The 15,923-nt window shown below is 45.3% G+C and overlaps 1 protein-coding gene across 4 annotated transcripts in view; it reads right to left on the bottom strand.

The window, feature by feature from the left end:
• Positions 1-3,455: 3,455 nt before the first annotated feature.
• Positions 3,456-15,923, bottom strand: part of HIPK1 (homeodomain interacting protein kinase 1) — a 35,301-nt gene continuing 22,833 nt past the window's right edge. For 3 of the 4 annotated variants that reach the window (XM_045014295.1, XM_045014294.1, XM_045014293.1), the window contains exons 10-16: positions 14,486-14,620; positions 11,465-11,607; positions 10,932-11,114; positions 10,215-10,427; positions 9,635-9,873; positions 9,106-9,242; positions 3,456-8,183 (exon numbers count right to left, since the gene is read on the bottom strand). In XM_045014295.1, the coding sequence (XP_044870230.1) occupies positions 7,698-8,183; positions 9,106-9,242; positions 9,635-9,873; positions 10,215-10,427; positions 10,932-11,114; positions 11,465-11,607; positions 14,486-14,620 (1,536 nt within the window). In that variant the 3' untranslated portion in view covers positions 3,456-7,697. The remainder of the gene's footprint in view (positions 8,184-9,105; positions 9,243-9,634; positions 9,874-10,214; positions 10,428-10,931; positions 11,115-11,464; positions 11,608-14,485; positions 14,621-15,923) is intronic. The other variant, XM_045014296.1, reaches the window with a different exon arrangement.

Here is a 15,923-nt window from a genome sequence, read left to right as displayed (position 1 = left end):
CCAGTGCAGTAGCAAGCTCACCTTGTGCAGAAAATCCACGTCTTCCCAGGGCTCTGCTTCTATTTACATAGCACCGGAATTAGACCCGGGTCTCATCTGTGTCAACAATGCAGCCTCATTTTCTGCAGCTTTGGCTCTGAGCTTGCTCTTTATCCAAAGGTTTATTGCGCCATCTAGTGTCTCTACCGAGAGCCTCACCCAAGCCACAAATCAGACTCCAGCATGCGTAGAGGCCTGCAGTCAGCTGCATTTTGAAACGTCCAGGGCAAGGCATTTGCAGCAAGAGGGTGCCTGAATCTAGGATATGCTCTCCCCATTCTTTGGGCTGGATTCTAAGTCCAGTGCCTCACTCCTGTGCAATGTGGGTGTGCAACAAGCCGACTGGGTATTTTACAGCCAAATGCCACTCGCTTGGGACTGTGTAAACGATGGCACAAGCAGGGGCGGCTCTAGACATTTTGCCGCCCCAAGCACGGAGCCTTGGGACCAGCAGACCCTCCGCAGGCAAGCTGCCAAAGGCACCCTGCCTGCCGCCCTAGTGGCGACCGGCTGAGCGCCCCCCGTGGCTTGCCGCCCCAGGCACGCGCTTGGAGCGCTGGTGCCTGGAGCCGTGCCTAGAGCCACCCCTGGGAACAAGGTGCAGGGCAGTGGGGACTGAGATGTTTGAATTATTGAACACACCGCAGGGTTCAACTCTTCATGTGTTTCTCTGCAGTGAAGTCGGTGCAGGGAGGATACAGGGGCTCTCCCAAAGAGGAAGCCTAGCTAGTCACTAAGGAGCTGGCTGCTGTTTTTAATTTTTGTACCCACACTCCGTGCATTCATGAATACACCCAGATCACCTTTCATTATCTAGTAAGTACCTTCAAGAACTCCTGGAGGATGGGTAAGGTTCCAAAGGACTGGAAAAGGGCAAACATAGCACTATCTTTAAAAAGGAGAACAAAGACAAGCAGGGAATTATAGCCCAGACAGCCCAAACTTCGATACCCAGAAAGTTACTGGAACAAATGATTAAACAATTGGTTTGTCAGCACCTGGAGGATAATGGGGTTAGAAGGCACAGAACAAACCAACCCAATTTCCTGCTTTGACAGGGTTCCTGGCCTAGTGGATGGGGGGAAAGCAGCAGATGTGAGATATTCCGATAGGCAAACTAGGGAAATGTGATCTAGATGAAATGTCTATCAGATGGGTGCACAACGGTTTGAAAGGCCAGACTAGTTACCAATGGGACAGCACAGCTAGCGCGGCCCGGCAGGGGTCAGTCCTGGGTCTACCACGCTTCAATATTTTCATTTTGACATGAATGATGGAATGGAGACAGTGCTTATAAAATGTGCAGTTGACACCAAGGCAAGAGGGGTTACAAGCACTCTGGAGGCCAGGATTAGCATTGAAAATGACCCTGACAAATCAGAGAATTGGTCTGTCTTCAGTAAAGACAAGTGCAAAGTACTTCACTTGTTGGGAGCAAAGTACTTCACTTAGGAAGGAAAACTCAAATGCATAACTACAAAATGGGGAATAACTGGCTAGGTGGTAGTACTGCTGAAACACCTCTGGGAGCTAAAGCAGTCGCAAATTAAATATGAGTCATCAAGGTGATGCAGTTGCGAAAAAGGCTAATATTCTGGGGTGTATTAACAGGAGTGTCACATATAAGACATGGGAGTTAATTGTCCAGCTCCACTCATTCTAGCGGGGCCTCAGCTGGAGGACTGGGTGCCATGCTTTAAGAAAATCGGAGAGAGTCCAGAGGAGAGCAACAAAAGTGATAAAGTTTAAAAAAATCTGATCTATGAGGACAGGTTAAAAACCTGGGCATATTTAGTCTTCAGAAAAGACGACTGAGGGGGAAACCTGATAAATCTTCAAATATGTTAAGGGCTGTTATAAAGAGAACGGTGATCAACTGTTCTCCATGTCACTGAAGGTAGGACAAGAATGAGCCTAATCTGCAGCAAGGAAGATTTAGGTTAGATATTGGGAAACATTTCTAACTGCAAGAGTGGTTAAGCACAGGAATACGTTCCCAAGGGCGCTTGTAAAATCACCGTCATTCAGGGTGTTTAAGAACAGGTTGGACAAACACTAGGTTCACTTGGTCCTACCACAGTGCAGGAGCTGGACGATGTGATGACCACTCAAGGGCCCTTCCAGACCGACATTTCGATGATTCTAACTGAAAATATTCCTCAGGGCAAACACAGTAAGAAAATGTAACCCCATGTGAATGATGGACAGACAGGTCAGTGAGAGACCATGTGAGGCACTTATAAAACACGCAACCTGCCCAGAACTGTCATCACCCCAGTCAGGCTGAAAATTACATGGTAAAATTTGGACTAACATGAGAGCGTGCACTTTGCACCTCTGATCCAGGTGCTAGGAACAGCCAGAGGACTTGGGGATGAGGAGGGGGGTATGATTCAGTTTCATAATTGCCACTTGTTCTATTGAGCAATTTGGAAAAAGCTGTTCCTTTAAAAGCTTTTGCAGTAGCAGAATGATGTCTCCAAAATACTCACCTTGGATGGAAGCCCAATAATCAAAGTGGAGTCTTGCCATGTGCTCTCTGCTGATTTATGCCTCAGTCTCTCTTTTGCTGCACCATGCAGGCAGCTGTCTGGGGAGCACCCAGCTGTCTACTTCAAGAGGTCCTGGCTTTAGACCCCAGATGATCTGCCAGGGGCTTTGTTACACAGACCTACTGAAGAATCCTCTGCCTCTTCTGGGTTAAAAGAGAGTCTGTCCCAGTGACTTCAGCTTATTGTGGACCCAGTTCCTACGCCGCCAAAGCAGCACCATTGACTTCAGTGAGGTTGCAGGATATCAGGTTAATCATTGGTGTGTTCCATGGCAGCAGCAACCAGAATGTCACAGCTCAAGGAAATGCCAGCTTCTCCCTTCTCATGTGGCTGTTCACTCAGAGTGCTAGATTCTTCAGAAGTGCCGAGTGCCTGCAGCTCCCACTGACTGCAGCTGGAAGTGCAGCTGCTCAGGAACTCTGAAAATCAAGCCCAAGGTGCCTCCATGCCAAGGGAGCCCAAAGCCTTTACACATAGTTACATACGTAGCATGACCGGGATGCAGCCAGCCAGCCACCCAACTTGCTCCTAGCATCATGCACAGCTGTAAAAAATTTTGGTCAAGGATACCAGAGCACCTCCCAACTGTTACACAACACCCTGGGCTTGGACCCGTACCATCAGCTCGGAGCTAGCAAGAGCTCGGTTTTTAACATCTAATCCTGTAACCAGTTTGGGAGAGGCCCCAGCTATGCTTTCTATCGAGGGTGTTTTGCTGCTCACTGTTGGGCATGTAGAACACAGAACTGAGCAATGAGCCGTGCTTGGTCAGATAGTTAGAGGGTGCAGCTGGAAGCTACAGCTGTCTGAAAAGGGGCAGGGCTCTGCATTGATCCTAGATAGTCTCAGAAACGGCCAAGTGAATAGAGAACAGAAAATTAACCCTTTTATTGATGCATTGCAATTGTTCTACATTTTTACCATATTATGTAGAAAATACTTAAAATACAAGCTACTTTGTAAAACCAAAGACAAACACTGAATCCAAAGATAAACTGTGTTTTCACAATGGACCCTTTTCCCATATAGTTAGTATTAAATTTTTAAATATCTATATTTCTTTTGTTAAAATGATTTTTACATACCCCCTAAGTACATCGGCAATACAAACATAGATCAGTAAATGTCAGAAACTACCTGTATCTAGCGGATTTAAAAAGGAAGAGCACAACCATAAAAGAAAGTTAAATTTCACACAGTAACTAGCATATCAAATACATTTAATAAAGTAGGAATTCCATTGCAATATCAAGGATTCAAGCAGAAATACTAACATTACATATAATGTACTGCTACATGTAGTGAGATAGATATATTTCAAGCTGAATCTGAAATCACACATTATAATAAAGTTTAGCAACAAACAAACAACCATGTAGACATGCGGCACCATTCATAAGTTTAAATTAAAGAGAAAGCAGGGCTGTGCCAATCCTGTCATTTAGAAGCAATTTAGTTCTGTGTACTTAAAAAAAAAAAAAAAAGAATTGCTGAATCAGAGGTAAATTACTGCATCAGTCAACTAGGTGCTAAGCAGAAAAGCTCTGAAGTTGCTTCTGCAGTAGGGTATCACAGCTGTGAATGCAAGTCAGCGAACAGGAACAACTCTAATTAAACACAGTTTGTGAATCACAAGAATGAATCTAGATGGGACGAGTTATCTGTAATTCAAAAGGTGAATCCCAAATTCCAGCTAATTGCTCATAGTTAAAGAAAGGACAAATGTATATTCATAAATAGCATGTCTGGTTACACACGATGCAAACCAGCTGTGACAATGAGGCCACTCAGTCATTAATGCTTCACTGGGGCCGCATGGGCTGGAGTGCACTGGGAGAAAGGCTGCACCTCCTCAGAATTGAATCTTTAGCATACACTTGACAGAGCAACACACACTGTGGGCCACATGTTGATGTTACACCACTGTAAATCTAGTGATGAGATCAGAGCCTAGCCCTGTGGGGTTTTTAAACAGTGTGTATCACAGTTTAAGCTGGATGTACCCTAGGTGTTAGTATGTGACATCTCATTTATGCAGGTCCCATCTCATCCTCCTTTTTCCAGTGCTGAGGGATGTTTGAATCAGTGGAAGAGATGAGAATGTTCTTAGTAGATAAATTTGGCAGTTGTTGTTTTTTTAATCTATTTAAGAGGTGCTGGTTTTTTTAGTTTCTTTTTAAACAAAGGCTTGTCCCCAGTTGATTAGCTCATTTTGTTAGAGGCCTTGGTTATTATTCTCTTCTTAAGAACTTCCCAAGAAACACTTTACTGAACTCTTTGTGAAACTGGGTGAAAAGTTTTCATGTAATGCAGATGTTGGCGTTTGTTTGCCTTGTGAAGGAAAGGCACAACTCTGTATCCAAGAGGTATCTGTCTCGAGGGGAAGTATTGAACACAAGCCACAACACGGACAAAATAAGGAAGTGCTTGGCACTAAGTGAGAAACATTTGGATAATGTTACAGCAACACAGAGCATTGGCACCACCAGTGACGGGAAGTGTTGGGATTGCTCAGTTATCCCCACATTTTGGGGAGTGCTGTGACAGAAAATACACTAGACGATGACTTCTGGTTAGTGACGTTGCTAATCGCTCCCATCCAGTTCCAAAGTCCTTACTATGAAAGAGACACCAAACCTCTTACAGCTGATCAATTTCAGACCAGCCTACACCTTCCTATCCCAGTAATGTGGAACTTCAGAACTGAATTTCTGCCCCTCTGGACACCCTCATGTCATGCACCAGTCACAGAACTAGCCTGTTTTCAACTTGGATGGAACTGGGGGGTTCAAGGCTGCAAAAACCTCTTATTGCTGCAGCAATACCACTGCTCAAGCCAGTTCATTATCCATTTGGCCAAGATGCTTATCTCTGTACTGAAGGTCACAAAATAATTCCTAGTTCGACAGACCCAAGGAAACAAAGTGTAGTTTCAAAACCACCCAGGTTACCCAAATGGAGTATTCCTCATAACACTAGTGCTACAGCTAATAAACCTTCCTAACAGTTCCACATTAGCCGGTGAAATATAAATTTTTTTAATGGTATTGTTATGTTATGTGCTTTATAGCACGCTCTCTTTGGTATAAACATTCTGTCACCAAGCTAGCAATATTTTACAAGAAACGTCTGCTAGTAACACAGGGAACGGTAACATCACACTCTAATCTAATAAAGTGATTGCACATACTTAATCACTTCTGCAATATCAGACTAAATATTCCAATGCATTCCCAGCACTACCCTATTTGAAATGCACCGACAGACATCTAACAGTATATGTGCCATTTCAAGGAAAGCTTAAGAAAACATTGCTTCACTCCAAACAAAAATGTAGCCTTTTATGTTAGCATTAAAATGGAGAACAATGCGTCTATGCAACATCCTGCTATTCTTGCTATGATAAGCTTAGTGAATTGCTTCAATTCAACGGGGGCTTGCTGGTCCCTCATAAGGCAAGCTCACTGTAAACTCTATTCACACTACATCATCATTTAAGGCACTACAATAAGGGGACACATCAAACAATTCTTCATCACACATACCTGTGCAAAACAAATCAGAAGGTATCCTTTTCTCTCAGGAGGCTCTACGTTCTCTCTCTCTCAGTGCTACAGTGATGAGCAATAATGATTGCATTAATTCACATACATTCTGACGTATCATTTTGGTTTAAATACAAAGGATACATCAATTTCATCCCCAGGAACGTTTAAGATTTAGACAAACACTAGGTACAGAGTTCAAGTATAATCACTACACATTTTGATTACAAAGACCGAACATTTGGGGTGAGCAGGAAGTTTTGCTTGTTATATTTTTTCTCTAATCAATATGTACATATTTCATTTCATGTAAAATATTAAAACACCACCATTACAAAACTTCTAAAATAGTTTTAAATTCAGTAATAAACTTTAAAATCTGGATTTTTTTTTCCTTCCCTCCTCTCCCCCTCAATTCCTACATGCACTTACTGTATGCAAGTCTTAATAAGAGCGCTTTAAAGCTGGCTGCTAGCATACCCAGGAGGAGAGGCTCACCGGAATATAAAAAGCTGTACATGTCATTATTTCACTGTATTTCAGATTGTTCAGCTCCCTCCTAAATGAGTCATGCAAGGAAAAAGATAAAGAAAAGAAAAGAAACAAAAGCCCTGTGCTTCTGTGAGAGGAATCCAGCTCCATTATAGGGCCAGTGTCCAATACTCCAAAGAAACCAAACTCAAGAGAGCAACGCAGCACTATCAATTCTCAGCTGAAGAACACAGCGTTTTGGCAAAGCCGTCGTGTTACGTTATGCAGTGAGATCTTGCATATAAATGAAAAACTTAATTTCATAGCTTCTGCAATGATAAAAACCCAGCTGCGTTATGGATATTCAGACTTTACGAGACAAAATGAAGATTTCATGGTTTAAATGGACTTTTGAATATTAGGTTGCTAGTACAAGATAGCTGCCTCTATCAGACCCTTAAACAAAGCAGGAAAGTAAACAGAAAATGTTGACAGTGACAAATAGAGATGTAATTGCTTTTGCAGAAACAGTAATCTTCTAGTGAGAAAATGAATTATAGAAAAACTTGAAAATATTAAACTGAAGTTTGAAATCTGCTCTAGCAACTTACTGAGATAAATGTGCATTCTATTTTTAGTGGCAATTCGGATTTGTGCAAGCTGCTAAAATATAATCTGCTAATCTGTTTAAATTATAAGAGATAAAAAAAATCAGCATTTGTCTTTAGAGACATTGATTTTCCTTTTCTCCTCCGATTACCATAATATCAGAATAGCTTTAAATAAATTGGACTGTGACCTTTTTAAAAGCATCTATAAAAATTAAGTAAAAGTTTAAAATCTTAATCAATGGCCTTTGTACTGGTACCAATGGATGCTGCCAAGTTAGTGGCTGAATTCCCCAAGCAGAGACATAGTCATACATGGTAAATCCAGACTTAGAGGAGATGACGAGAGTACAGTCAACACCAGGTAAAGGTTCACCTGAAAACCTCCTTGAATTTTCCAGGCCTGTAGCAGAACCCAGCTCTCCCCAGAGTGGGCTAGTCACAATTACTGCAAACCCTACCAACCAAGGGCAGCCCCTGAACTACAAGTATGAGTACTGGTTGATCTTTGTTGGGCTCAGCGGGTATCCAGCGTATATAGCAGATCCTCTGGAAGCACCAATATAGGACTGAGTAGCAAACTGATGTTGGTACTGGGCAGGTGGGACATTTGCAGAAGTCAGCAAGCTGGGCCCGACACTCACTGGTACCTGGTGGACAAGAGTGCTAGGGTGGGCAGCATACGTGGCGTGCCTGGAAGAGCCCTGAGGGGAGAAGAGATGAGCGAGAGAATTTGTGGAGCCCAGGGTTGTAGCAGTGCTCGGAGCATAGGTGTACATGTGGGGCTGGCTGGGAAGATGTGTGCTCGCTGTAGCTGCTGCCAGGTGGGGATGAGCTGGGCTGCCGTGCTGGAACGTGTAGGGAGCCTGAGAAATAGCTGATGGGAGGGGAGCCACATACGCTTGCTGCCTGCGTGGAGCCGGATTTCCGCTTCTCTCCTGTGAGGCCAACACTGGCGTCGGCTGGTTCTACAAAGGAGAAAAATCAGTGAAGTGAGTGGGCACCCCCCATGTGACGCCTGTCAGTGGGGGAGGAAAACCAGCTATGGGCAGGCCCTGCACTGGGGACGTTCAAGCACTCATGGTGCAGGGCTCATAAGGCTCTGCAGGAAGCACCAGGAGACTGGCAGCCTGAGGAAGGGCAGTTCTCACTGACTATGGAGATAAGTCAGACTGTTCCCGGGGGTAGAGGTGGAACCGCAGCCTTTCTGGTGCCATAGCCAAGGCTCCCGTCTGGGCAGGCGCTGAGCACACTGCAGGGATCTGGCAGGCAGGGCTGGTTGCACAGCAGCCACTGTTGGTGCAGCTGACGAAGGCGGAGTGGAGGCTATGTGTACATGGAGTCCGAGAAGCCTGGCTGGAGGCGCCTGGCACTGCTCTGTTGCGATCAGACGATCTGAGCTTGAGTCAAACATGAGAGCCAGGGGCGCCAGCTGAAGCGAGGCCAGGCTCAGGACCCGGAAGGGAATGCGCATATAGCTCATCAGAGCATCTCTGGGCTGGTACCTGGCGAGATCTTCAAGGGGGTGGGTGGGAGGTGCAGAGAAGTCCTCCCTCCAGAGGCTAAGCCAGTCCACCTAGTACCTCCTTCCCCAGCATGGCAAGGGTAGGAGCTGTGCACTGCTTGGCCCCCTTCCAAGTGCCAGGAGACACCCCCACAGGAGAGAGCGCAGGTTTTATGCCATACTGAACTGTCAAGGACTGAACCAGAACCAGCTACTTAACGCCAACAACGAGGAAGCAGCTACGGCGCTTCTGTCACTGGTAACCAGCCCTTTTCCCCTCCCCATAACACAGGGTCCAGTCTGACAGTGTCCTGTTTGGTACTAATAAGCCTCAGGGACATTCAGAAGCCAGCAGAAGACAAAGCAAGAGCCACAGCCTTGCTTACCTGGCTAAGGTTGAGTGGCTGCACACCACCAGTCACCATGCGAGGTGGCCGGTACCCGGTTGGTGTTATACAGCATCCTGATGACTGCCCACTCACCGATGCCACTGGTTTGGTCTTGCTGATGCTACTCAGAATGCCTGAAAAACACAAGCGGGTTAGTCCATTCTTCTCCAACTCATTCTAGGACCTCCTCAGCTTGCGTACCTTCAACAATGCAGGGGCCCTTCCCTTGCCGTTTCAGTGTCACACTTGGATGATTCAATAATATGCTGGCATTTCCCAGAGATCTGAGTAACATGCTGCAATCGGCTCCTGGGGGAACTGCTGCCAATAACCCAATGGAAATCCTTTTATACTCAGCGAATCTTAACAGACCCAGATTTCTAGAATCTGAGGGCAGCAGCTACGAGCCAGCACAGAACACTAGCTGCCTACAACTTAGTCCTGGCTATTCTGACAAAGGAGACAGTGCTGTCAGAGCTACAGATAAAGACAGGACCTGCCAGCCTGTGTCAGAGTGGGCACCCACCTGAAGCCTGTGTGGCGACGATGCAGTCGGTCAGCTGTGTTTTCAGAGGTGGGACGATGATGGTGCGGGAGCTGGAGCTGTCGGCCGCTCCCCTGACAGGCAGCTCCAGCACCCCCCCAGCACTCCTGACAGCAGAGAGCGGATCGCTGGTGTAGGGGCTATTGAGGGAGGAGTCTGAGTCTGGGGAGTCATTCACGGTAACGTAGCTGATGACATTGGATCTCTGCTTCATGCCCAAGCTAGGGGAGAAAACACACCATACTCACTTACCTGGAGTGCCCACAGGGCGCAACCTGGGCCCTGCCATGGCTCTCTCCCCTTATCCAGAACTTCATGGTAATTCGAGTTAGTGGAAAAGCCAAATTGCACAGAGGCTTGATGGGATGTTCTGTGCCTCACATCAGAGATTCCACTGCACAGATTTCTTAGCCCAGCCTGACAAACCGCTCTGCATGTGTTTTTCTTTTCTATCCCGGTGCTCTTCTCCTCCCATTAGCATCCTCTTGGGGTCAAGTGGCAGCGTGCAGGCTGCGCCTAGCTCAGGGTGAAATGCTATTAGCTCTAAAGACAGACTCTCTACCTTGTGGGCTTGTATTTGTTGTCCTCCTCTTCGTCGGTATCGCTGCGGATGGTGATGACGCTGACGGGTGGGCTAGGCGTGTCTGGGATTACGATGGGCTGGTGCTGCTCCTGCACTGCAATGAGCGCGTTGGAGGAGGAGGCAGCACGAAGGGGGCTGCTCCCAATCAATGAGTAGACCTGGGAAGGCACGGCCTCCAGTGCAGCGGTGGGCCTGCAGGAAGCAACAGGGCAAGACAAGGAGGTTGTTCGGTGGCCAAACCATGCTGCCCACCTAGAGACAGACAGACTGTGCCAGAGCTCCCCAGGCCCTGGGGCCAGCAGGAAAAGAAAAGCCCCAGAGCTGATGGAGCTTTTCCTGGCTCTCCTGACCTGATGGGTGTTGAGTTCTAAGTCCCAGCGCGCAGTGCGCAGGATTAAAGGGGTGGAATTCCCCTTAGTGCAGGAGGATCTCCTCTGGTCCTCCCTTGTTCAGAGCCCCGACTGTACTACATAATACCTTGAGGCCCCGACAATGCAATGCACACACCTGGGGACAGTCCCTGCCCTCCCACTGCAGTGAAGATTGCCTGAGGAAGGAGTTCAGCATTCAGCCCTTAGCTGGCAGCTCACTAAAACCAGTTACAGACAGAGCCCCTATGTGAGCAAGATGCTAGCGCCCCAGGATCTGCACATCTCCCCCCAGTGTGTCGAAGGGTCAGCAGGGAGGGCTCCTTACTTGGCTGTGCTCTGTGCTGGCTGTTTGTTCTTCTTTGCTGCGAGGCCGCTGCTCTGCGGCTGCCTGACAACGTGAGCAACTCCAACGTTCAGAGGCTGCGCAGTAGCTAGAGCCACGTGGTTGGTCAGTAAGGAGGGCTGCTGCATGATGGTGCTGTACTGGCTTCCATGGGAATGTGCGTTCCTACAGGGGAGAGAGACCCAAATGCTGACTGGGCTGCAGGTACCATGGGAGCGCACAGTGCAGGCAGGAATGTGGGGAGCGGCGCTCTCAGGCAGGTCTGTGGGTTTGCACCGGCTCACATGCCTACTAGATCTTCCAGGCCGGAAGCAGCTCTCTAACACACTGGTACAAGCACTGTGACGCTTCAGATGTAGGCTGCACATTTCAATAGTACTAGTCCTAGTCCTGACAATGGTGGCACTGGCATAGGTGACATAGAAGCTGTTAATGACAGAAACACTTACCTGCTACAAATTATGCCATCATGTCACTGGGCTCAGGAGCCCTTCTGCGTTAACACAGACCCTTACCTCCAGTCGGCTAACTGCTGGTTGCTTCCAATCGTCTCTGGAATCACAGCTGTGGGCTGAACAGAATTGTGCAGTGCGACCCCTGGAAGCTGCTGCCAGGTGGAAGGTAGCAGGATCTGTTGGGTCCCTCCAGGCCAGGCCTGCTGCAAAACAACAAAACAGAAAGAGGGACTCGCTAAGCTTCAGCTTCCAAGAGTAGCGAGAAAGACTCTTCCAAACAACAGAATCAGCTGTGCAGATTGTTAACTTGCAGAGATAAAGGTATGTGATTGCACTTCCTCCCATGGCCTCACTACCGGAAGAGAACGAGAAAACGAGAGAAACAAACTTCCTCAGCCAGTTTGTCCACCTTTTCTATCACAAACGTCACCTGGGGAAGAGGATGGTGTTTAGACTGTACTGCAGAAAGAGTGCCAGGAAGTGGGTAGACTACATCCACCAGAATACTAGGGGCCATTTCTGCTGAGCACCTAAGAGGCCATTACTAAGGAACAAGTGCATCTGAGATGGTTCTAAGGACAATACAATGAAAGAATCTTCAATGAAGTCGTTCAATTTGGAAGCCATTTAGCCCATTCAGCAGCTGTTTCACAAACACGTTGTTTATAGTGCTCAAACTGAGGGGAAGCCAAGGCAACAGAAACCTCTCTGCTCCTCCCCAATCTCTTCTCCAGCAGTGGAGAGAGGAAGTGGGGTAATGGCAGAAATGCCAGTCTCCCCTGATTCAAGCACTATTACCGAAGGGTCTAGGCCACATTTTCAATATGTTTTCATAGTTTACAAAAAGACTGAGGAAATGGAGCGAAACGCAGGTTTCAGTAGTCTAGATAAGTGGAGTCCAACATTGGCTTTTTGCAAATGAGTTCATCTATGACCCAGAAATAAAAATCTAGTTACGAATATTGACTTTTTACCACTTGGATTTAGTTGCCGAAGGGGAAAAAAAAAACAGTCAATATATTTAAAAATTAAAAAAAGCATCTCTTGCTGTGTTTGTCACATGTGAGATGCTTAAACTCCACCCACTTTCAGGTCATAGGGATACTGGCTTTTCAGTCTAAATTGGTAATATGCTTCTGCAGTACAATAGCTCTACGATGTAGAACACACATGGTTCTATTTCTTGCAGTTTAAACTGCAAAACCACAAACACCTGCTGTTTTAAACAAAATATTTCTGCAAGTAACAGATCCACTTATTACAAATACTGGTTCCAAACAAGAAGCCTTCAAGCAGAGAACTGCTAACACCTCTGCCAACATAAGCAGAATAATAAAAAAGAGAAATATGTTAAAAGTCACACCATGCGTCTTTCCAAAAGCCAACACCTGCACAAGACAAAGCAGAGAGTTTAATACAGAGCGAAATCTAACTTCCCAACGGGAGGCAGAAACCAGGCCTTCCAAGCGACGAACTGTTTTGACAGAGGAAGGACAAAAATAGGCAAAGCTTAGCAAATGGCTAATGCAAACGTAAGTTAAGAAGCAAAGAGAGAAGTGTTGGAAGCACTAAAGGTGAGCAGTTTGGGCCAAAGACTCTGGGAAAGCAAATGGAAATATCAAATTCTCTGGAGAAAATTAGAATCCAGGCTCTGAGTTTGAAGACAGATGGCTCTGGTCTCCTCCTGAGGTACAGGGGAGTGAAGCGCCCAAGTCCACTGCACACGGAAAGAAGAGCAGATCTAATTGGCCTGTTAGCTCGGAAACCTAAATGCACTTTGAAAGAGTCACCAATCACTTAATAGTGCCTGTGCTCTGCTACATCCACTCCTGCCATTTTCAATGGCAACCCTTCAGCAAGCAGAATTGGAGAAGAGGTGGAAGAGAGATAAGATCCTTTGGGTCCTTTCTGTACACACCACTGTGATCCACCAGAACCCACTTGCCTGCCTTTCCATCCTCAAAAACGGGGAGCATTTAATGTTGTGGCTAGTAGCAGACACTCGACTGGCCAAGCTTAAGTCACTAGTCAGAGTAAGGCCAGAGCTCCCGCTTGAGCAAATTCCACCCCAAAATGAGTCTCCAGCTTGGGCAAAAAAATGCTAATAAGTTATTGCTTTAAAGCCACAAAAAGACAAAATGGTTTATGTAAGAAATGGAGTGTGCTTTGAAAGACATGTGAGGACAGAAGGACTTAAAGTGCATTGTAATGTTTCCATACACTTCACTGATCTGATTCTGGGGTTTTAAAATGACTGGCTTGTGACATCTGTCGGGTCAATTCTGATGCAGATACCAGACAAATTCAGAGGGCAACAATTTTGAAAGCACAGATTTTAAAACCAGGTGCACCCCCTCCCATAGCCCCTGTTAGTTGGACATTGAGCTTAATCAGAACTAGCCTGAGAAACTGCTGCCATGTAAAAAGCTAGAGCTCACCTTTAATTTCAACCACAAAATGTAATAAGAACAAAAAGCATCTGTGGTGAGCAACATCTTTCTTTGGGTGATGCAAGCTGCCAGTGATTGGTTATAGATAATGAAAGGTCAGAGAATTATTGTCAATATTCAATGAAGGTTAATGTTTCTTGGTTAGGAATCAATTAAAAAGTACTTGCTATTATTAGAGGTTTTAACCTGAGCTTAAGCACCTGAAACAGTTCTACATGCAAAGAAGCTTTAAAACAAAAAATGCAGCTAACTTGCCAACTGGTTCAAATTCTGGCCATCCAGGTACCTGTAGCAGAGTCAACCTAAAGGCCGTTTCCTTTGTTTTCAACAATTAAAAGGCAAAGATAGGACAGTAAGCAAAAGACAAATAGGATTACAGCTCTTCTGAGTTTAGGAGAAGAGCTTTGTAATACTAGACTAGTAAAGAGCAACAGTCAATGGATCTGGATTCTTTAGAGCCACACTAAACATCAGAGTCAGACAGTGCGTCAGCAATGTTGGGGAGGAAAACAACAAGACATTAAGATGTAGCAAGAACACAGCCACAAGATGGCACATGCTTCCATGCCCTCTGCAAGTCTAAGTTAAAACAAAAACTCCGTTAGTGAACACAATCAAGGGAGGCAATTACCAGTACTGCAGCCGTCTGTTCTACTAGCGCTGGCCGGCCGGCTGCGCAGTTCAGAGTAAAGGGCACCGCATACTGCGGCGTGATGGTGGCTACTTGAGGATGAAGAGTTGCTACCATTAGTGGTGTACAGCTTCCCTGAAACGTAGATTAGGCAGTGAGTGAAACACACGTCCTGAGGCAGGTTAATTGGGTTCAGCAATAGGGCCAGAAAGGCTCTCAACCTATTGGTACTAACAACTCTCCAATGTCTCTCAGCAGTCAAACGTATGTATTCAAACCACTACTCCCTCTGACCCTCCAGGTGGGCTAACATGACCAACTGGCAAACATTCCTGAGGGGAGCGCGAGGGACACAGGAACCAGCTTCACAAAACTGGTTCAAACTTTATACTACTTTATTCTGGGTGGATCCTAGATGTGTGTATTCCAGGCCATCTCTTGTATATACTGTATTGGGCCATAGTGATATATGCTGCACTGCTGATGTAATACATCATATATAATCATACACAGGCTTATTTCGTGTACAGTATTCTCAGGAAAGGATAAACTTAGGAACTTTAATAATCTTAGTCACTGGGGTCTTTAGATGACTAGAAATTAACATTAATCAATCATGGAGAGATTGCCGAGAAACAAACCTAATCCATAAAATCATTTCATTCGTTTTGGGTTTTTTTAACTGCAGTTTGGTACTTTATCATGAAGAGCAGCAGGAATGGTCTGCTTCATGATGGCTTCCTTTAAGATGATTCTGTTCATTGAATACTGTGACCTGTGCAACTATACTAAACCAAACGCATGCATCATCAAATGCTACCTCAATTATTTGAACTGAACAAATAAATTACAACTTATTGCCTAAAATTGCTCCTGTATGACTAGACCAGTCACTGTGATATACTTCCCCCAAATTTCTTGGCCGTTACAATTAAGAGTATGCACACTATTTCCCTATGTAACTGTCAGCAGAAACTGTGAAACTATGCAAACTAGTAAAATTATAGTATTATCCATAAAGATGATGGATTCTCCAGTGTACAAAAATGTCCTACAATAAATGTGCTTATTACTGTGTACCCATTGCATATTTAAATAAAACACTGCTTTGTTGGAAATAATTTTGTTTTTATGGCAGAAGACAAATAAGAGTTTAAAGTTTTTGTAAAATAACAGACTATATATTTCAAATTTCAAAGGTAATCATTACTTCTGATAACACATTTGGAAATAAATACAATCACTGAAACACATCCACGTATGTCACGGATGCAATTATGCAAAAAAAGAGGATGCAAAAGTAATTTAATTGAATTAAAGATGGGAATATACAACATCAATAATTCAAATCTTTACTTTTGTTTTCTGGGATCTCATTTTTCACATGGTAAATAATGCATAGAAACCAATTAATTTCCTATGGAATTTGCTGTCTGGC

This window comes from Mauremys mutica, chromosome 4 (assembly GCF_020497125.1).
Source record: "Mauremys mutica isolate MM-2020 ecotype Southern chromosome 4, ASM2049712v1, whole genome shotgun sequence".
NCBI classification, from domain to species: Eukaryota; Metazoa; Chordata; order Testudines; family Geoemydidae; genus Mauremys; species Mauremys mutica.
This window is presented reverse-complemented; position numbering and strand designations above follow the sequence as displayed.